This window comes from Ascaphus truei, chromosome 1 (genome assembly GCF_040206685.1).
Source record: "Ascaphus truei isolate aAscTru1 chromosome 1, aAscTru1.hap1, whole genome shotgun sequence".
In the NCBI taxonomy this organism is placed as follows: Eukaryota; Metazoa; Chordata; class Amphibia; order Anura; family Ascaphidae; genus Ascaphus; species Ascaphus truei.
The window spans coordinates 474,154,115-474,177,904 of NC_134483.1; the positions used below are offsets into that span (position 1 = coordinate 474,154,115).

The window sequence follows — 23,790 nt, forward strand, 5'->3', positions numbered from 1 at the left end:
GCCTACGCTTCCACAAGTGTGCGGAAGCGTAGGTCTTATCCAAATTTTAGATTTTGCGCTCATGGGAGCGCAGGGCCGGTCACGTGAGCGGTTCGCCCAATGAGGGCGAACCATTTCCGTGACGTCACAGCCCCCCCCCCCCGACACGCTAACCAAGGCCAGGGAAAGCACCCACTTTCCCTCAGCCTCAGCTCGCCTCCATACGGCTGCTGCAACCCTGGACGCAGCCTAAGGCTGATTACATGCCTTATTTCTTCTGGTTATGATATATTAGGGATTTAACATCTGACTCACCTTTTTCCAGTTAAAAGGCTTGCTTCATTTATTAGACATGGGGATCGCAATCTTTTTTCCCTGTGCCCCCCTGCCGGCTGTTCCCCTCTCTACGCCCCCCCCCCCCTCTTACCTCGGCTCCGGCGTCATGACGTCCTCCAGAAGCCGCCGGAGCCAAGGTAAGTGCAGATTACAGAGGCCTTCGCCGCTTTCCCGACACTTAATATAAGGCACTTAAAACTGAAAAGGGGCGCCTCCCTCAGGCCGTCACCATTTGTGAGTGTGCAAGGGCGCGCTCAAAAATGGCATTAGCGCAGCCTCCATACCGACGCCATTTGTGAGCGAGCCCATGCACGCGCGCACACAGGACACTCAGCTTGGCCACCAGCAGCAGGACACGTTTTTAAATTTCCCACGCATGGGAAAAATGTGTCTTTGCTGCTGGCGGCCAAGGTGAGTGTCGTCTGTGCGCCCGCTCACAAATGGCTATTGCCGCCGTGCTTGGTGCCCTGTGACAGGGGAGATCCAAGCAGTGAGGACACTTAAAGAAGGCAGGGAGGTGACCTGCAGTGATGGTGACGAGGTGACCTGTGGTGGTGAGTAGTAGAGGCTCCAAATTCTAACTCCGCCCGGGGCGCAATAATGTCTCTGTCCGGCCCTGACACGGTCAGTGCTATACAAGAAAATATATTATTGTAGAATCTTTACTCTCCGGAAATCAGCATCACTATCAAAACTTCTTAATGACATTTTGACCACTGATTGTAATTGATTAACAAGTCTAACGGGATACAGATGTAACCCATATTCCCCCACCCAATCGCATATAGAGTGTATGTGAGGGGGAACCTATATGTTACCAGGTGTGGTGCAATACCTGTTAGGCTCACAGGAGGTCTGAGCCTCCGCTAGTGAGAGCCTGGGGTGAATCCTCTGGAACGATCTTATAATTACAGCGCCTCCACCTGTGCAGGATTCTAGGAGTGTAGAATGTCCCCTACACAGGACCCACATATATGAACCACATACACCAAGATATATATAACACAGGTTTACTATATGGGCAAAACAATAACATCACATCATACTGTATAGCAACATAGCCGTGCCACTAGCTGGCAGCTATAACCTTGCCCCTAACTGGGCTATACCTTTACACCCCCTTCCCAACCCCGTGTCCAAAGAGTCCAAGCCCACCCAAGTGTGTGAACAGGCCTGTCACATGTGAGGAGCAAGTTAAAGTTGGTGCACGTGTGGAAGGTTGTAAATACCTGCCAGGTGTCTCTACACCTGGGTGTCTTCGCAAAGGGTCTACCGGCGCCGCTTGGTCCAGCGCTGATCTGTACCTCCGCGTGGGATGGGGTCCCGCCGGCCGTCCCACCGTAAGGACAGTCTCTGGATCAGCAACACAGCTTACAGGAACATGCAGCAAACCCTTTCACTGGGTCCCTGCACTAAGGATCTGCACAGGGTCTCTCCCTGCTCTAAGGAACTGCACAGGGTCTCTCCCTGCTCTAAGAAACTGCACAGCTGAAGGGGCACATGGTCCTTACCTAAGGGCCTGTCCCTATGAACACACACCCTCACTAGTGGTGAGTCAGGGCCTCAGCTCTAGCCTGGGGATTTCTGGCCTAGGGCAGAAGCTTGCAGCTCTCTGCCCCCCTTTCTTCCCCCACTGTCTCCTTAGCCTGACTAACTCATGTGCTTCACAGTCTGCTTCCTGACTCTGCACACAACAATGTATCCTTCTCCAGCAGGAGAAGTTGCAAGCTCTATTGGCTGTCTGGCTGCCTGTGACCAAGGTGAAAGTGCAGTCCCCAGAGGCTGCTGGGAATTGTAGTCCTTTATGGCCCTCTTTTCTATTGGGGCCGCGCGCGCGATCTGTAATGGCCGCCGCTACTCTCCATGGAGCCTGTGCAAACCTGTAATGGCCGCTGCATCGCCCTAACTACACATGCACGACTTCTAGGGGTCCTTCCTGCCTCCCTACACTTTCCTGCGCTAGGTGTAATGGTCGCCGCGACTGCACATGCGCACCGCGTATGCGCAAACGCGCACAAGATGGCGGCGCCCTGTCACTGATGCTGCCGGGAGCCGCGATCGCCCCTGCAACTGCCTGACTTGGTGCGGGGGTACCCGCAACTCTGCGCAGGTGAGGAGGGCCAGGGGGGACCCTGCTACATAGAGTACCATAGCTTTTTTATTTAGTGTTGCCCCCCTAATTTAACAAAATTAGGATTTCTCTAAAGCAACCCCAAAATAACCAGAGGTTCGAAGTGTGGTAGTAGTAGGGGGTAAGGAGTACCTACATTTTTATATACAAACATAGAGTACAGATACTTTTTTATTTACATACGTACGCTTACAGTACACTTTTTGTAAATTAGTATGGCATTTATTAACAAGAAAATGCATAAACCTTACTAAACTACAGTGGCGGCCGCCTTTATCCTAGTGCGGCCATTGCGGCGGAACTCTGATAACCGTAGTCAGATGCAGTATGGTTTTTTTTTTCCGGAGTATATTGCGGTATTTTAGCGCTCTTAATATTAGCATTTTATTAGCGCTGTCTGCAATACTGCAATACCGTCTAAAACCTCAGGGGGCGTTCGCGAGCTGTTGTCTTCAAAGTCTAATACTTTAGCAGTTCAACCTACGTCAGTACACAGTCTGCGTGTGCGCGCGCAGTAATTGTAAATTTGCATATTTATATGTGCAGTGCTGTATGTCTCATTTGAAAATTGTTGAAACGCATAGGCGTGTAATGTAACAGTATCACATTTTGGCATATACAGTGTTCTCCCCTCGCTCGCCCCCGCACACACACAGGATAATTTACTGCAGTATTTCAACTTCTTATCTTATCTACAGTACACCTCTCCCACACCATTCCTTTGAATGTGTGTCTTTCTGGTTTCAATCACATTCCTGCTTGATAGCTGATGATTACTGCGCATGCGTCTGTAACTTCGCCACTGTTTGCTTGCGAAGTTCAAGAGTGAGTGACCAAAAAAAAAATATTTTTTTTTCTCATCATTTTTTATTTTTATTTTCTCCACAAGCCTGCCTTACCCATTTTGATATTACGATATTCAATATGTGCTGTAGCTTTTGACTGTGACACTGTGCGTTTGACTGCACATGGTTGATTTGTGTGCTTTTTATGTATTTGGGGGTGTAGGGATCAAATTATTATGATGACCTGCCTTTTGAAAATATGTCATTTCTTTGAACTGCAGTACAGCTAATCCTTCATGCAACTGTACCCCCCTCCCCCACGCACACACACAAGGCTTCATCAAGGATTTGAACCTCTTATCGACAGACACCTCTCCAGAACCATTCCGTTTCTAAAGCTTGTCATTGTGTTTTTAATCGTCCGTCCCTAGCCGAGCATCACCTCTCTGCGCCTGCATGCCTAATTTTCCTATTGTTGGCTTTGAGTCACCTCTCTGTAATCCTCTTTGGGATGGGAGCTAACTGATGATTACTGCGCATGACTCACCCATCCACCCCCCACAACCCTTTGAGACTTTGTTTACGGTAACGCTTGCGATAATCCCTTCTCGAATTTGATATGTAAATCTGATTTGCACAGCACTGTGAAATTGAGAGTTAAAAAAAACATTATCTGATTCATGTTGTTGATGCAGTAAATTACCACTTTTTGTCATTCTTTCTTTTTCTTTGGTGTAGGTGTGGGGGGGGTGTCAATGATTATGATTATCATGAATGTAAAGAAATATTTATTTTATTTTATCAGGAACAAGAAATACAAATATACAAATAATCATGAATAATACAAAATGCAGTCTTTATTCAGTTCTTCTGTCAGATGAAAATTGAGGGCCGGTGAATAACCATGAATAATGCACATTGATAATAATATTAATTAATAATATATAATATATAATAATATATATAATAATATATTTTTTTCCGTCTTTATCTTCTTCCTCATTCTGTGTACAGTACAGTAGTTCATTGAGAGAGGAGAGGTTTTGTGTACATCATGACTGCAGTTTAGATACACTTAACTGTACAGACAGTTCACAAAATTTGCACGATACCCCCCTCTCCCCCAGTCCATCCTTTTTTTCTGAAAAGAAAACAAAAAATTAGTGCAGTTATGTGCATACTGTATTATGGCATTGTGTACTGTATAGTACTGTCAAACTAGTCTATACTGAAACTACTGTATACTGTAACTTCTGTTAAATACTTCGCAACCAGATGGCTGGTGCTGTTCTCTCAGGAAAGAAAAAAATTGAGCAGTTAGGTGCATATTATGGCATTGTGTACTGTATAGCTACTCCATATTGGACTACAGTATGCAGTTAGTACTGTCAAACTTGTCTATACTGGAACTACTGTATACTGTGACTACTGTTAAATACTTTGTAACCAGATGGCTGGTGCTGCTCTCTCAGGGGAAAAAAAAATCTGTGCCATACTTACCTGTATCATACTGTACTTACAATACTACAGTACAGTACTATACCATACTACCTTCCTGATGCTTGCCCATTACGCACGATCACAATGGGCAACACAGTCGCAATATGGTTAATATATTTATTGCATCGTTCCACGGTGAGTACATCGTTCCAAAAACTCATTATGCCTTGCGCCAACTCATCCTTTTTGGAGGGTTTCATGACTTTTCGGATATGGTCCTTCAGCTGATGCCAGTCCATTTCGATAGGTTTGAAGTCTGGCGATCTGTCATTGGAGGGAGGGGGAAAAAAATGACAATTAGCTAAAGAGATACAGTACACAGTAAAAACAGTGGGAAAAAATGAGACACGGTTACTGCACTTACTCCGCTGGCGTCTTCACCCAGTTGATACCGCGCTCAAGAATATGTGCTTCGGATCGTTGTCCTGGTAGAAACGGTGACCATCCGGGAACTCACGTGTGATGTATTCCACAATCTCAGGCACAATTTTCTCTTGGAAGAAAGCTTTATTCATGAGTCCTACTGTATAACAAGAAAAGAAAAGTGCTCAAAAAACTGCACACTAGTACAGTACAGTGCATAAGGCAAAAGCGTGTGACATACATTTTACTGTACCTTCAAAGATGACGATGCATCCTGGTCCACGCCTAGAGATGGCACCCCGCACATGCATCTTCACTGGGTGTTTCTGACGCAGCTTCATAGATATGCGACCTTTTTTGTGGAATGCAAAGGTGGCAAATCTCTCCAGCGATACAGTAGACTCGTCAGTGAAGATGCAATCCTGGAAAGTTTCTCCACTGTCGATCCATGCCTGGGCCTGGACCACTCTCTTGATCTTGTTAACATCCCTTATCATAGGGTACGCTCTGTAATGACAAGGAATAATTTTATAGGTACAGTACCGTTTCTTAAACAACACTTTAACCTCCTGTACTGTCCAGTACTAACCTCACACGTCCATATTTCCATCCAATTCTGCGTCTCATCTTCTTTATGCTGGTCTCGGATACAGTGAGATTGTGATTTTGCTGCAGAGTGTATTTGACCCTCAAGGCACTCTTCTCATCATTCTGTTCACTTATTTTGTCGACCAGAAGAGTTGTCTCCCTACAGTGTACAGAAAAACAACAATCCGGTAAGTTACAGTGCAGTAGGCCACAAGTACAGTACATATAAATACACCGAAATAACTATAAAATGAGATAGATCTACACAATATATAGTTCTATTAATATGCAGCAATATAAACAATAATAGATATACTGTATTATATACTGCAGTTATATAAATACACTGAAATAACTATAAAATGAGATAGATCTACACAATATATAGTTCTATTAATATGCAGCAATATAAACAATAATAGATATACTGCAGTTATATAAATACACCGAAATAACTATAAAATTAGATAAATCTACACAATATATAGTTCTATTAATATGCAGCAATATAAACAATAGATATACTGTAGTTATATAAATATACCGAAATAACTATAAAATTAGATAGGTCTACACAATATATAGTTCTACTAATATGCAGCAATATAAACAATATTAGATATACTGTATTATATAGTTATATAAGTATACTTATGCGTTAGTTACCGTTGGTGTCCTCGTGCGTTGTTTGTTTTTTCTGTGTGCATGATAGCACACGGTGGTTGATGGCACAACGAGGCCAGAAGCAGCTAACCAGCGTTGTATATCTGCAATTCGTTGTTTGCTCGTGTACATTTCCTTAATTCTCATGCTGAGATCCTTTGAAATCTTTTTAACAGGTATTGCTGTGAGTAGAAAGAAATACAAACACAAGAATGTATATTCGATGTTTAGTCGATGTGTATTCAATGTGCAGTGAATCCACAAAATGGATGGTGTATTTATACGTTAATGACTCACATTAGAGTACGCCCACTTTTAATACCTCTACCTCGTCGCCATGCATAAAAGGTTACACACTTTGCATAGCCTCCCACTCGATGATCTGTATCTGAACTTGCCCTTGTCCAGATACTGCATTGTGCCATCTGCTTCCATGGATCAACCCCGATTCTACGGACGCAAGAAGCCACTCGCCTCTGCCGTGCCTATCACACAGAAAAAGCGAAAGGTGGCAGCCGTTTCCAAGCCAAGGCCAAAGCGACAGACTAAGGCTAATAAAGAAAACCTTCTGCTGACCCCAAAGGCTAAGCGTTTTAATACACGTAAGCTTTATGATGTCAAGAAGAAATTCGGTGATGTACACTCAACGCAAAACAAATGGCAGCCAACCCATCGAACCTGCAGGCTACTTCCTCGATTACACTTCGACGACTCTGCCGCCGCTCTCCCGGAAATCTACAGCCCATCTTCTCCACTACTCGTCCATGACGCTGCCGCCGCTCTCCCGGAAATCCACAGGTCGCTTTCTCCATCCCTCTTCGACGACGCTGCTGCTTCTCTCCCGGAAATCCACAGGTCACCTCCTCCATCCTTCTTCGACGACGCTGCCGCTTCTCTCCAGGGAACCCCCATCTCATCCTCCGTAGCACCCATCCACCCAGATGTCCACAGCACGCCATGCACAAGAACCAGCTCGTTAGACCGCATGCTGAATGGGTTAAGTGTGGATATCCCCGGGAACTCTACTATGCTGGTAAAGATAGATCTGTTTTTAGAGACCATGCTAAATATGGATCAACGGATGCAGAAGATGGATCGACGGATGGAGAAGATAGAGACTGACATAGCGGGGATACATAATTTGCTCAGTGTTCATGCCCCTGTATCCCCGACGCCGGAGCAGGAGGGTGGCATGGATGTGGTGAATGGGACCTTCGACCGCCTTCGAACACCAAGCGCACCCCCTCCACCAGAAGAATTTGTGTACATGTATGCCGTTGTGGAGGAGGATAACATGACAACCCCGTCAAGACCACGCCAGGAGACAACACAGCGACCAAGACAGGAGGAAAGCTTCCTCCCAGACAACCTACCCTTGCCCGCCGCCACAAGCACACCCGCTCCCAGAAGACCACCCGCTTCCAGAACCCAACCTACATATGCTTGCATCGATACGGTGCCCGACATCATCCTGCGCAAGCTGCCACCGGCACTCAGGGAGAAGTATAGGGTGATGAGTGCTGGTTTACCCCAGAAGTATGCCATGTTAATTTTTAAGCACCACGTGTCCTACTTGGTGTACTGCGGGTGGGTCTACAATGTAAACTACGAAGGAAATCGCGAAAAAAGGGCGCTTCCTGAAAATTTAAGGACTATTGTGGAGGAATTGCGGCGCTATTTTTCAATTTCAGATCCTTTAATGAAAATCGTTCGAGACTCCATTAATGGCATTTTGCGCCATACAAGGCATCGGCCCTGGAAGGACAATCTGGTATCGAATTTGCGTGACTGTTCAACTGTTGTTTATTTTTTGTAAATGTTTTGACTTTCTGTACTTTAATAAAGGAGATGTTGCGTTTTTTAAATTTTTTGAATAAAGAATTTTTTTTAATAACACCATACTGTTGTGCTGTACATGTTTTGACTTTCTGTACTTTAATAAAGGAGATGTTGCGTGTTTTAACTTGTATTAATAAAGAAATGTTTTTACTTACTCTACACAAGACCTGCACAATTCCAGTCTCCGAGGGCCGCAAACAGGCCCGGTTTTCAAGGTTATCCTTAAAACCGGGGATGTTTGCGGCCCTCGAGGACTGGAGTTGTGCAGGCCTGACTGCCTGTTGTGTACGCCATCCTACTGTAAATGTTTTGACTTTCTGTACATAAATGTTTTCACTAGCAGTAAACCATACACCTGTTAATGTTTTGAATTGCTGTACACTTAAAATGTTTTTAAATTGTATTTGTAAATAAATGTTTTTGTACTTACTCCACCAATAAAAGAAAATGTTGATTTGCTTTAAATTGTTCCATTGTCTCCTTTTATACTGTAACAAAATACAGTGTTTCTAGAACATACTGTACAGTACTATTCAGGCATACTGTACAGCAGCGGTGCGCAAAGTGGGGGGCGCGACCCCCAGGGGGGGCAGGAGATTGTGCTGGGGGGGCGCGGGCAGTTGCAGGGGCCCCGCGCTCTTCCCCCAGGCATTTAAATTAAATGCCGGGCGATCGCGTGAGGCCCCTGCAACTGTTTACTTACCGGGATTCAGCCGTCTCTGTTGCGTCGCCATGGCAACGCGGCGTCAATAGACGCCGCAGCACCATGTGACCTGACATCACACGCCCACGCAGCGTTATCTGACGCGGATGAAGGTAGGCAGGGGGGCGCGAGAGCCGGGGGCAGAGAGACAGGGGGGCGCAGCACAAAAAGTTTGCGCTCCCCTGCTGTACAGTATACTGTAGGCATGCTCAGCACTGTACAGTACATCACAAGAGTATTAAAACAATACATGCTGTACGGGTATAGAATACACATATGTACTGGAATACATGTAGAATAAATGCATACTTTTTATTTTTCGGGTTTATTATACAGTATATATAAAAAAAAGTATTGTATACGGTCTGAAAACAACAGCATACTGTTTCAGGTATTCTATCCTAATCAATAACAACGGCCACTAAACTGTAGACTCCGGTACGTGTTTTTTTTTAAATCAGATTCAGCAATGTTCAGGCATTGTTACACAAAGCGATATTATCCATCGAAATCCCTCCATTTGCCGTTTTCCGCATGAGATGACAAAGTTTTCTTTTCTGAGGAAAAAAAAGTAAAAGTTTTACTATAATGGTCAGTCAGTCCCCTAAAGAAGTTCCCACAGTAAGTCCCACCAATAATTTTCTCGGGGGGCGTCTCCTGTTCACATGCGCATGCGCCTACTGTTGATGTGATGATACGCATATGCGTTTCAAGAAGGTTCCAATGCGCATGCGCCTAGCGTTCCACCAATTGTTCAGTATCTACTTTAGCTGCTCGGAGATTCGCTTGACTGTGCATTGATATTTCAAAAACAGAATAAAATACGGCAACATTACTCACCATAGACTTTGCCAATCAGCTTGCGCCGAGCCACTGCCAGTTCCGTATTCTTGATTATACACGTAGTTGCCAGGTGACAGCGGGACTACTACACCTGTAGTCAGCTGATGAGGCTGGAAATCGCTTAGGTACATGCAAGCTTCCTGGAATCTGTACGCGAAATCCGGCTCAGGCTGCAGGTATCCGGGCGGGGACAGACAGCAAGGGTTGTCGGTCACCAGGTTTTCACTAACGGTCGGACCATTATTGGAAGCCGGTGCTGTCGCTGGCGCATTGCTTGCCTGCGACTGACGTTTCTTAGTTGGTTTTAACATGACCTTTCACCTTTTGAAGTCTACATGATCATAGATATGGGAAAAACCCGGTGATACACACCAATACCCTCCAATAAAATCGGGATCAATACGAAAAAAACATGGATCGATACATAACTTTTACCTTATTGCACGCTTCCACACACGAGCATCTGGTGAAAATTTGTAAAAGTTATAGTTTTCGATAAAATACTGATAAATTTGAACAACTGTTTGCCATCTTATCATCTGTTGCATTAATCGCGGGCCATATTAAATAAGCGTACGTTCTGTCGGGTTTTTGGAACATGGACTGCAGTTGTGCACTCATCTCGGAACTCTCAGGACAATACTGTAGAACACCAGACACTGCGCGTTTAGTTTTAATATGAAAAGCCTAAATTGATACATTATTGTAACTTCTTCAGTCCCAAGGCCAATTTACAATGGACCACTGTGGTATTCTTTTAAACACCTGCAAGTCGACACATTACTGAAGCGCATGCGCATTACAATTCATGAATATCTGTCATCTGGCGGATACGCGAAGAATTGCAACCAATTAAATCCGAACCATTATCAATAAACACATCAACCGCGGGTGTGAATGCGGCATGAACGTGGTGAAGTGCGTGGCATTCAGATAAAATCCCGAAAAAATTCGGAGATGTTGGAGAATAAAAGGGGTTGCGGCTGTAAATCCAAAGAACTTTGGCCCAAATGTTTCCGACGTTTTAGATGTTTATTTTTTATTTTTTAGCACAAGCAGAGTACCACTACTTATTAAAAGCAGAAGGTCCCCTACCCAGGAGACACAAAATGGTTGCCGGGTCATGGGACTTGTTCCAGTGGCCAATAGAAAGTTGTGTTGTAGGGATTTTGCATGCGTGTTGATCTTGTACTTTTGCTCTTTCGGTCACACCTCAATTCCAGTAAATTATATTTTTTTTAAAGTATTATTTTTATTCTACTGGGTGATCTTAGCATAAAGGTTGTAGCCAACACACACTTACTCACAAGTGATCTGCTAATGGAAAAGTATATTAAGTTTATAAGTAAGTCTTCTTCCATTAAAGTGAAAGAGAAGTGGGAGGAATTCATCTTACAGGACAGACTAAGAAAACAAAAATGGAATGAGATGTTAGGATTTGTCTGATCTGGGGAAACCTTGGTGAGCAAGGGTATGATACTTTGGCCAAAATATATAACTAAAACAATAGTTATAGATATATATATAGGCTTACATGCAGCATGATATAAGTACTAAGAAAGGGTTCATAGTTATGACATGTTAAGTTGTAGCTATTTTGCATGTGTGATCTTTTTTTTTTTTTTTTTTTTGCTTTTACCAGTAGCTTTTTTTGACCACAACGCGACAGCTCTCTAGTACATTATATATATATTTAAAAAAAAAAAGAGAGAATAGTGTATTGTTTTTAATGGGTGAGCTAAATTAGCATAACTAGTCTTTTGATGGTACAGAGACAGTGAAGTAGTTTCCTGTAGCCCTCATAACACACTAAGTGGTTTCAGCTCTGAGTGGCAGTTCAGGAGTTGGGTAACCTTCAGGTTATGTCTCAGACTTGGAGCACCTGGCGCTGAACACCCAGCAGAGCACACACAGCCAGCTCCAAGACAGCAGCTGCAAGACCCGCCCCTTCCCCCCATCATCATTAGCAAATATTACCCTAACACTTGCTCTTCTTTTTACCTCCCTTCTCCCTCCAGGCATTGGAGAGGTCGGCTGTCAATCACGCGGGCACCCCTGCACGGCTCAGCAGCAGCAGTGCAACAGCGACAAGAAGACGAGGGGAAGGGAAAGCGCCGAGAGATGGAGGAGGAGATGCAGCCAGCAGAGGAGGGGCCCTGCATCCCTAAAATCTACAAGCAGAGGAGCCCCTACAGCGCCCTCAAAACCTTCCCCAGCAAGAGACCCATGAGCAAGAGGTACGAGAGACCCACCATGGTGGAGATCCCACATCTGGGGGCGCCGGCAGGGCAGCAGCCGGCACACTTTCAGCAGCACCATTCAGTCTCCATCAGCAACAGCGAGCAGCAGCATTACCAGCAGGCTCACAGCTCCTATCACAACGGGCCCATCAGAGCAGCCACGTCCACCTCCTCATCCCAGTGCCAGCAGAGGGGAGGTGCCCCAGCAGGGCATCTGGGCTCCTCCAACAGGTTCAGCCAGCAGCCAGCCAGCCAGGGCACTATTGAACTCAGTGGAGGTAGGTACCTCCCATACCCTGACACTCATCATCAGTGAGTCTTATCTTACTGAGAATCATTATCACTCTCATTTCCAGTGACTGGGAGTCAGTGTCACTTATTGGGAGTCATTAGCACTCGTTTCCAGTGTCTGGGAGTCAGTGTCACTTATTGGGAGTCATTGTCACTCATTGGGGTCATTGTCACTCATTTCCAGTGACTAGGAGTCAGTGTCACTTATTGGGAGTCGTCGTCACTCGTTTTCATTTGTTGGGAGTCAGTCAGATGTATGGGGAGTCATTTGAATTCATTTTCATTTGTCGGGAGTCAGTCTGATATATGGGGAGTCATTTTAATTCATTTTCATCTGTCGGGAGTCAGTCTCCCTTCTTGGGAGACATTTCCATTTGTTTTCAGTCTTTGCGAGTCCTCACTCATTCTCAGTGAGTCTTGCTTATTGGGAGACAGTGTCACCGGGTTGCAGTGAGCCTCACTTACTGGCAGTTACTGTATGCTCACACATTTCCAGTTATTTGGAGTCATTCTTGCTCATTGCAATATGTGGGACTTCTTCTCACGCATTCCTTGGGATCCTGCCTCATTCATATTAGCATCACTGGTCTCATATACAGTACAGTACTGCAACAGAGTCTTACTATTTGAAGTCTGGTTCTTGGAAGTTAACACTGTGTGTGTGTGGGGGGGGGGGGGGGGGTGCATATGCTTAGTGGAGGAAGGGATGCGCATGCTGCAGTATTATAGGGTTACATTGCAGAATTGTAGAATGTGACGAAGATTATAAATACAGATAAGGGAAAATCCAAGAAGGTCTGAAGACTCACTGAAGTATCAATAGCAACTTCTACTTATGTAGTTACACGGAAGATAAGAAATACGTTTTAAATTATTTTATCGGGGCACACTACATTCACAAAGTTTTGATACCCGCTGGGAATAAACATTCCAAAGGATCACACCGTAATCCCCTCAAACATGCACCTCCGAATGATTGGTAGTGTGCACTTCCAATCCCAGGCTGCGCTTGATTATAATATACAGGAAGATCTATTATGCATGGGGGGTGGAGGGGACAGAACAATAGACCCCAGGATGCTGAGTGACTGGTAACCAGGACTTGCTAAAACTGCTCTGTCAATTCCCTGGTACTTGAGGTGTTAGAATGTAAGTTATAGGATAATAGACATGAAAATGTTAGGTTTCATTGGCTCACAGGTTAATATGACATGATAGTATTACAACTGCTGAATACCACATTGCATCAACCCTTTTGCTGCCAGATAGGTATGCAACCGTTCGCAAACCTACAGTATGCAACATTGCAAGCCCTTAGGTAGCAGGGGGGCTTATGTTCAATGGCATTACAGTATGTTCACTGTTTAATGCATTGTGCATTGCTCACTTTTCAACAGTAAAGGAGCTGGGATTTGATTCCAGGATTCACAAGAGCAATGGTTACATTATTTATATCACCCGGATCCTCTTCTTGCACAGGAATGAGGATTGATGACAAGATCCTTCAGGGACAGCTATGGGTATCTATCTAAGTACTTAGTGATCTGCTCTTTGCAAGGCCTTCCTCTCAAGTTTTTAAGGACCGAGTTAACAGTACAACCAGGTTAATGCACATGCAAAGAACAGTACGTTTGTTAGGACAAAGTCTGTATTCTTGATAAGTGATATCTTCTGCCCATTAGTAAATGTGGCATTAACAACGTCCAATAACCGTCATGTTTGCTACACATCTGCATGTACTGTACAATTAAAAGCAGGAATTTAGATTTGTATTGTGTTGTTCCCCTTGTATAGCACTAGAAAAGAATACAGCACTTGTACAAAGAATCTTACAGGCACCATGAATCTGCCCTGGAGAGCTTAAATTCTCATTTTTGGTGCTGCAAGCAGAGAGTGATAAAGTGGTGCCAGGTCCTAAAACATCTTACACATCACATCCACTTCAAAGGCCTGTACAGTATCTTACAGCTAAGCACTGCTTAGTAACCATGGCTTAAACTAACTTGTCCAAGGTCCCAGGAAGCTGAACGTAGTATTCAGACCTGCTGTACACACATCCAGGGCAGACACTTTGGTGGTGGTCACGGGAGCCTCTATTTTAGGCAGCTCACATCTGCAGCCTGTGGTCCTTTGTATCACAGTCAACTGATCAGTCCTGAAGGGTTTTGTTTTGTGACATGTTCCTTTTCAGACTCTAGTCCATTAGCTTGGATGTAAATATGTATGTGTTCTGTATTTAATAATGTATTGATGAATAGAAAAGTGGTGAACAATGCTCAGCAAGTCCTCCACATGGTTATTCGTCGGCAAGGAGGGCGAGTTTGAAAACCTCTCCTGGTTTAAAAGATACAATCAAGAAGCTCAAATGCATGGTTATATCTTACAAATTGAGAACTTTAAGTATCCAACAGAAATACTTATTGTACCAAAACAAACTGGGTTAGAAAAATGTTTTGCACTGTAACATCCATGTGCTGTTTTATTGTCTTAACTAAATGAAGGCCAATGAATGGTATCTCTATTCAGCACATGCACATGCTTTGAAGTGTATGTGTTGTAATGTATTTATTTGTCATTATTTGTACTTAGTCCAAACACCAGGATTTTTAAACGTGCAACGAGTGTGGCAATGTGTTAACTGCCTTTCCTTTTTCTCCATGGACAGCATAGAGTTAACACGAGAGGATTTTGATGTGCAACCTTAATGTGGCAGCAGGAAATGGGAAACTGCATCTTTAAGCAGCGCACAATCAAAAATGAATTACAATAAATCCTATATAATTGCATAGGTCATTCTCTTTAATGAGATTTTATTAACCCGACTGTCAAGCTTTTGAGTCAGGCAGATATTTTATCTTCTTCAACTGATAAAAGTGTCAGCTATAAACCACCATATAAATATTCATAAATCTACACATCTGTGGCAGGCCTATCAGCATCATTCTTTTGGACATTAAAAGCATTCTAATTACTTTCTGTCTAGCAGAGCTGAAATGCTGCCTGCTATAGTATGTGCTTGGCAGGCATGATTGCTTTTGTTTGCCATCACAAATAGCAGCAACCTATTTTTTATACTGATAGTTCAGAAAATATTCAGTGTTTGACTGATCGAGATGATTTTTTTTTTTTTAAATCCCTGTCTGCTTTTCGGTAGCACCAGTATTATGAACTTATCTGTTTAATTCTTTGTTAATTGAGATTGAAATACTATTTTATAACGTTAAACCACATGGAGGTTGGATAAAAAAAAAGAAGAAGACATGAAATAAAAAATGAATAAAATGAAGGGTAAAAAAAAAATCTGCGCTTAGAATTCAGATCACACAATACGGGAAATGTTCTAATGAGTATATTTTTTATGTATGCCTCCGTTCCATGTTGACACTGGGTTGTAAAGCACTGACAATCATTTTTAATCAGCTCTTTATGAATAAAAAAAAAAATCATTTTAGCAAATATGGTAATTTTAGAGATCAGTATGAAAATGAGCTCCTGGTACAGCTACAATGTACTAATTCCATTATCTGCTTCTGTTATACAAAGGATGTGGTAGATAAATCATATCTATATTTCCAAGGAAGCAATTTTCAATCTCTTCACAGAACACCAAAACTGACATGTAACTAATCATAGCTATGGTAATGCTCTTTCAAAATAGAACCACTTGGGAATATTTTTTTTCTACTTTGATTTCCAAATACGCCTTAATTCCCTATTGATTGTGTTGAGTGACGGGCAGAAGGTACTGGAAAATATATCCGTTTTTCTTTTTTTAAATGCTCGAAGAATCCAAATGCGTAGAAAGGAAACATGCAGCGGGAAAATGCAACCTTACGCAGCAAATGAACATGCATTGCATCGCGAGTTCTCAGTCAATTTTATACAGAGTATATTGATTTTGTTTAGAACCAAGTAGATCAAGGCAAATCTAGGCAGCTCTGGCTGCAGAAGTAAATGCATTTCGTACAAAATAAACAGGGTCGAAATTTGCAGTTGATGCCTCGCATTTTAAAATGTAAACATTAAAACAGCATTATATGTAATAAGCTGTTATTCTAATGGTTAATTAGAACATGTAAGAATATGGGTTGTTTCTTTATTGATTTATGGATGAGTTCAGTAGGCAATGTCCAATCTGTTGAATAACATCTTTGCTGTCAGATTGGACATGTTGAAGCCACAGCGCATTTTATTTAGCCTTAAACCATTCCTTTATTAAATGCTTCTTCCTTGATTATCTTGAGTCTGTTATTGTTAAAATCCTCCTGTGACTGTTTGGAAAGGCAAACTGGTATAAGGCAGTGATTGTGAGTCGTACTACATGTGCAATGTGGACATGGGTAGTTTTTGCAGAGCTGCTACAGTATATAAAAACTGTCCTATCATTAACCAAAGAAATGCTGCAACAATTCCTATGATGTCTGTGAGTCGGCCAGGACGAAAGCATCAAAGATTGCACATTCCCTAAAATATGAGTCATGATGCCAAAGTAAGTAAGCCAAGTTAGGCTGAGTCCATGGAGACTGCAGCCGTGCAGAGGCGCGCTGAGGCTGAGGGAAAGCGGGTGCTTTCCCTGGCCTTAGAGCGCGCACCGTCCGTGGGCGTGTCTGGGCGCGGGACAGTGACGTCACGGAGCTGGTTCGCCCTCATTGGGTGAACCGCTCACGTGACCGGCCCTGCGCTCCCGTGAGTGCCGAAACTAAAAATTTGTTAAGACACACGCTTCCGCACGCGTGCGGAAGCGTGCGCGAGCTCCTGCTAAAGCCGCTCTCATTGCGGCTGCAGGGGCTCACTGGTAAGCTTGCGCGCGCCTCAGCACGGCCCGAGGCCTAAGCTGCCATAAAAATGAGTGATTTCAATTTCATTGGAAGCCTAAGGCCACGTCCATACGTGCGCGCGGCACGACAACAGGCTGCACCTCTTTGAGGCAGGCCATAGAGCGCGCGCGCGGCCCCGTGCGCGATGGCGCGTCAGTGTTTTAAGGAGACAAGAGAATTTGTTTTGTCGCGCCCCGGCCGGGGTCACGTTAGCGGTTCAGCCAATGAGGGCGAACCAGCCTCGTGACGTCACGTCCGCGCCGCCACCACCACCACGCCACCCCGTCGCTGTGGATCTCAGGCCACAGATCAAAAAAGTTATCAATATACGTCGCTAATGAAATCACATTGGATATAAAAATGAAATGATAAGGAAACAATCAGTACCTGAAGGAGCAATTTGTGAGAAATATGCTCTCATTGCGGCACGTGCATGGTTAGTACCGGCCATTTACAGGACCTACAATTACAATAGTGTTTATCATAGAATTCCCAAGTGTCATCGTCTGAACAGCAGTCCTGATTTATGGCAACATGAGTCCACTTCAGCATATGCTGCAATTTGGACAAGTGATTTGTCTGTAAAGCAGCATATGTTGAAACGTCAATAACATGAAAGCATGTAGCCATGTAACATCTTCTTAAACCTTTTATAACTTTCATTTTATAATAAAGGATCAGTTTAATACATTTTAAGATCTAGGCCCAGTCACTCAGTGTTTTTTTAACAGGGGTTTCTATGAACCCTTGGGTTCTGCAGGTATCCCTAAAGATTTCCCTGCAATTTTTAGGTCATTTGAAAATTGTACCAAATACTGAAGAATTTACAATGCATCTGATCTCAGACACGCTGTTAGAGAGGGTTGGGGCTCCTTACAATGCATTAGATCTCAGACGCGCTATTAGAGAGGGTTGAGGTTCCTTACAATGCATCTGATCTCAGACGCGCTATTAGAGAGGGTTGAGGTTCCTTACAATGAATCTGATCTCAGACGCGATATTAGAGAGGGTTGGGGTTCCTTACAATGAATCTAATCTCAGACGCGCTATTAGAGAGGGTTGAGGTTCCTTACAATGCATTAGATCTCAGACGCGCTATTAGAGAGGGTTGAGGTTCCTTACAATGAATCTGATCTCAGACGCGATATTAGAGAGGGTTGGGGTTCCTTACAATGAATCTGATCTCAGACGCGCTATTAGAGAGGGTTGAGGTTCCTTACAATGCATCTGATCTCAGACGCACTATTAGAGAGAGTTGGGGATCCGTACAATGCATCTGATCTCAGACGCGCTATTAGAGAGGGTTGGGGTTCCTTACAATGCATCTGATCTCAGATGCGCAATTAGAGACCGTTGGGGTTCCTTATAATGCAGCTGATCTCAGACGCGTTATTAGAGAGGGTTGGGGTTCCTTGCAATGCATCTGATCTCAGATGCACTATTAGAGAGCATTGGAGTTCCTTACAATGCATCTGATCTCAGATTCACTATTAAAGAGGATTGGGGTTCCGTACAATGCATCTGATCTCAGACATGTTATCAGAGAGGGTTGGGGTTCCTCAGAAATTCACAATATAATTATAGGTTTTTTTTGGTACCAAAAAAAGCTTAAAAAACACTGGTCCAACTATAATAGAGCAAGAACAAAAAACATTGAATACTTAAGACAGGCGTTTTTTGGTGAGAACTACTGTAGTCTTTGACTCATGCATACATATGGAAAGAATACAGCAGTTATTAGGAGCTACACTCATCACATTGAATTATAAAGTTAGACATTTCCAACAGCCATGTTAAACAGCCATTTTAGTACCGTGTACAAGTATATTAAAGGGGTACAGTACATATACGTCATAATATGCCCTCAGGATTGCAAATAAAACATAAAATCAGCTTGTAACAAAGAAAATGTTTAACTCCATAAATGAAATCGTAATTCTTTTTCCACAAAATTTTTATTGAGTTTTCGAGCAGAAATATACAGAAATAAAACATTCAAAGGTGGATGTTAGGGGGGGGGGGTTGTGTACATAGAAAAGGGGGATAGAGGGGGGGAATAGCATCAAGAAAAATCACCAAATCTTACTATAATATACATTTTTAGGGTTGAGTGGTGAGCACGGGGAGTCGCGTAGTGAATCAACAGTTCTTGCCGCGATATGCAGAAACAAAACATTTTGGGGAAGAAGTTGGGTGGGGGGGGGGGATGGGGTAGGGGCAGGGACATGAGAGGGAGATAAGAAAGAAGTGGAACTACATAGTGGCAAAACCACAAAACATTCTGCTTAGCATAGTATTAACTTAGCTTGAAGGGTTGTTATAGAAGCTTCTAGATCTGCCATGGAGACCTTCTCTTGGGGGCCTAGATAATACACAGATTCTGTTTTTTAAACTGCCTTCCTGATCATCTATTGTTCTCATCACCTTATTGCTATTCTGGTTTAAGGGATAGGGGTGTGTGGGAGGGCGGAGGGAAAAAACAAAATTGGGGGGGGGGGAGAAATCGAGAACAAAAAAAAGAGTGTGCATGGATGTGTATCCTGTGAGACCGTCCTAATGTTCACCTTCCCTTGGGAATAAAATCTGGGGTGGGGGAGGAACAGAAAAAAACAAGGGCAACTTTGTCTACAATAACACGGATATTGTTGGGGGTAGTGGCCAGGACTCCGACAGTCCGACTATCCGAGCTCCCTCCTCTGAGTTTCTCCAGACATTGGGCCTATTGCATAGGTAAGACTTACTAATACTTCTACCAAGGGCATAGACCACACTAGTGAACAGTTAGTAATCTGTTATTAATTTGAACCTGAAAACATTCTACAATATTTACTCCATTCCGGAACATGAACCTGAAACTCAGCTTAGGGTTTGGACCCATCTTCAGATATCTGTTTCACCGGAGAGCTAGAGTGGGAGGATTTTCTCGTGGGAATCGTAGACCGGGATGGCTCCAGGGTCGGAGGGTCCTTGCCTCCCAGTGCACGTCCGGGAGTAGGGGAGCTCAAGCCTAAATATTCGAGGAAGGCATCACCGTTGTCCATCTATACTTGATATTGCGGTCTCTTAGCTTCGCCGTCACCTCTCGGAGATCTCTTTTTTTGGCAAGTGTGGAAGGCGCATGGTCTGCATATACCTGTAAGGGTACATTTTGAAACTTGAGGTCACTGGAGCCTTTCCTCGCCGTGTTGAAAGCTTCCTTTGTTTTGAAATAGTGGAATCTCAGCACCATGTCCCGTGGTCTGTCTCCTGGTTGAGGTCTCGATCTTAAGGCTCTGTGGCATCTGTCCAGGGTAAGCGACTCCTTTGTAGAATCAGGAAGGGCTTATGTTAGCCAATTGCCCATGAATCCCTCAATATCCGTTACAGACTCCGGGATCCCCCGGATCCGAGGGTTATTACGGCGGTCTCTATTCTCCACAACCTCCTGTCTATCCTTGATATCTAGGAGCTGGGACTTCATTTATTTGAGCTCAGCGTCCATCAGAGATTGCCGGGTGATTGTGGCATCGACCTTGGATTCCAAAGAGCTAGTGCCTTCTCCCAAGGAAGATATCTCCTCTTCAAGATCCTTCACTGCTGCTTGCATTAGAGATTCGATTTTATTAAAGAAGATAAGTAAGTCATTCTTTGTGGAAAGGTTTTCGATCTCCACCCCTGGTTCAGAGTCTTGGTGTTCCTACAGAGCGGGTCGCTTCCAACTCCACCTATCGTGGTGCTGGCCGACCCTGGTTTCTAAAATATTCACGGAACTCATTCTGGTTCTTTTTCTTTTTGATAGTTCTAACTGCTTTCGAAGCTATGGTAGATAAGACTTGATGAAGATAAGAATGTTATATTTTTTCTTTTGTTCGTTTGTCTAAGTGTCTCTTCTGCTCTCTTTCGTTCTCATACACAGGGAAACAGGGGAGGGTAGTCGATCTCCATGTGGGAGATAGATATTGGGCTGTAGGCATAACCTTAGAGTCTTTGTTTGGGTTCATGTGTGCGTGGGCGAGATGACTGTCAGGATGAACCTTCTTGGGGACAAGGGCTGACACTTCAGTTTTCTGCTGCTTTTTAGAGGCCTTCAGTTGCTGTCTTAGGCCTGGGTGGTACTGGGCCCTGTTCTTTTTGGCAGGCTGCCGGTTGTTTACCCCGATGGGGGGGCAAGATGACCACTTTCCACTCCTCCCAGCAACCCACGGCCAGCAGCCGACAGCCGGGAGCCCTCTGCAGTGTCAGAACGGTGATTCCCGACAGGCAGCCCCCCCCCCCCTCCTCCGTTTCAAGACTTTTCCCCAGCACAGCGTCCAGCCTCCCTTCGGGTTCTACTGGCTAGCCGCCAGCCGTGACTTCGGCACACAACTCTCCTCCTCCCGCTCGTCCTCTGCGCTCACCTGTTGAGGTTGCACCGGAGAACGTCCGCTCCCCGCTGCCCTCTCAGGGACGTCCTTCCCCGTCAGAATTCTCCCGCCGGTTGGTGGTTGTGCGGCAAAGTTTGTTTCAGGCAGTCCCCGCGTGGTCGGTGGCCATCTTGGGAGCCTCAGGGGATCTCGGCCGTAGCTCTCGTTACTTGTCGATCAGCGGTCAGGGCGCCGGGGGGCTCAAGACGGGCTGCTCGTCTGGAGGTTGGTCTTCTCCCTGCCCCTCTGTGATTGCTGTTTTTGGGTGTATATTTTAGGGATATTTATGCCCAATTTACTCTCTTTGATACGGAGCTGACCCGACCTGCGTCAGCTCAGCTCAGAGTCCTGGCCACGCCCCCGGAATCATAAATTTTAAGGTCGACATTCCATCAAGTTAGATATTGAGCTAAGACAAAATAACCAGTTTAGTTCAATGAGGCAGGGACACTCCAAATTAAATCAATGCAGCAGTCCAAAGACTAAAGGAGTGACTATTGATGAGTCAGTTATATAAAACAGGATAGGGAATCCTGACTATGTTCAGCCACAAAAAATATGTATTTCTGAGAAGTCTGGATTCTACCATGTACACTGAAGTGACAGCATGCATACACAATAAAGAAGCTTTTGCTCCAGTTCTGAGAAATTCTGGACATTCTGACAAACACAAGAGTATCCACATTGTATAGGGAAAAAAACAAAGTGTAATGTGCATGTAAAGTGTATGCCTTCTATTATCCGAGTGGGGGGTTATACAAAGAAAAGTCAGTGCTAGAGAAAGCAATTACGTTAAGCCATATAAGACAGATTTACATACAAATGCTTACTGTATATATGTAAATACCTTGGTAAAGCATACAGTCTATATATATATATATATATATATATATATAAAAATCTGTTGAAAGCACTCTTGAAGATAAGTAGAATGAGAATAGAGATTTAGCTGCAGTGCTTGCTATACGGTCCATGTTTGTATCTCATGATGTGTTAAATAAATGGTATTTTTATATTTTTCTAATTCTGGTGTGCTGTGGACATTATATATATATAGATAGATTAGATTAATCCGTGACTGTTATTTCGTGTCCGTAATAGCTTTGGTACATAATCGCAAAACTATGGCTGTGAATGGAAGATTTACTACAAAACATATCTCTGCAAATAGTTTGCTTTGTATAGAACCTAAGCTTTTATTTTTAGTAGTGTTTCCGTACAGAGGAAAGATGGTACATCGTCTGCATTTTTGCTGTGTAATGAATATATTTTGGAAGTTAAAAAATATATAAAAAATGAACTTTATTGGAGAAGTGGTATAGGACATTTGGATTATTTTTTCCTATAAATAACGGTCATGGTCCATTATGAAATTTAGCAAGAACATAACCAATGTACTTGATGTTGTAATTAAAGCATGTGTTTCTATTCAAACTGAGTGACTGATAGAATCAGATTATCTGCTACTGAACCAATGAGGGGACCACTCCTTTTTCTGTTTCATACTTAATCTGTCTTCTTTTTTTGTTTTTGCTAGAGAGCCGAATGATACTGGATGCTTTTGCCCAGCAATGTAGCAGAGTTCTCAGCCTTTTAAACTGTGGAGGAAAACTTCTGGACACCAAGCATTCCCAGTCTATGGTTTCCTGCGTAAAACAGGAGAGTAACAGTTACAGTGGAAGACCGGATCAGTGTCAGCTTGGTAAAGTTTTTCATAGCCAAACTTCAGACAAACCGGATGTAGAAATGCAGTACGTGCAAAAAAAGCAGCAAACCTCAGCTTTCTTGAGGGTCTTCACAGATTCACTTCAAAACTACCTGTTGGCTGGAAACTTCCCTGCTCGGAATACCTCATCCACAAATGATTATGGTCATTTGACCGACATGGAGGCTCTTTCTTCCTCTCCAGTACATACGATGGGTGGGTGGACATCCCCAGCAACCTCTGAATCACATGGTCACCCATCTTCCTCCACCCTTCCAGAAGAAGATGATGATGAAGAAGAAGAAGAAGAGGAAGGTTATTGCCTAAGGTGTCAGGAACTAGAACAAGAGGTGATCTCTCTGCAGCAAGAGAATGAAGAATTAAGAAGAAAATTAGAGAATATTCCAGGTATTATAATATTGCAATGTCTTTAACACGCTGACTGTAGCAATGATGTAATTTGCCAGTTTAATTTGTTAGTTGTACAATACTTCTTAATTTATTTCAAGTGTTCATCTGGTTTCATTGTAAGATGTATTGACATACAGTAGCAAATTAACAAAATTCTACCCCTACATACAATTACCATGCCATACAAGCATACTTACCAGCATGTATTAACGAC

General features: G+C 43.6%; 1 protein-coding gene across 2 annotated transcripts in view; it reads left to right on the forward strand.

Moving 5' to 3' along the window:
* The first annotated feature begins 11,679 nt into the window (after positions 1-11,679).
* Positions 11,680-23,790, forward strand: part of BEND4 (BEN domain containing 4) — a 45,905-nt gene continuing 33,794 nt past the window's right edge. For both annotated transcript variants that reach the window (XM_075567228.1, XM_075567236.1), the window contains exons 1-2: positions 11,680-12,248; positions 22,998-23,573. In XM_075567228.1, coding sequence (XP_075423343.1) covers positions 11,852-12,248; positions 22,998-23,573 — 973 coding nt within the window. In that variant the 5' untranslated portion in view covers positions 11,680-11,851. The remainder of the gene's footprint in view (positions 12,249-22,997; positions 23,574-23,790) is intronic.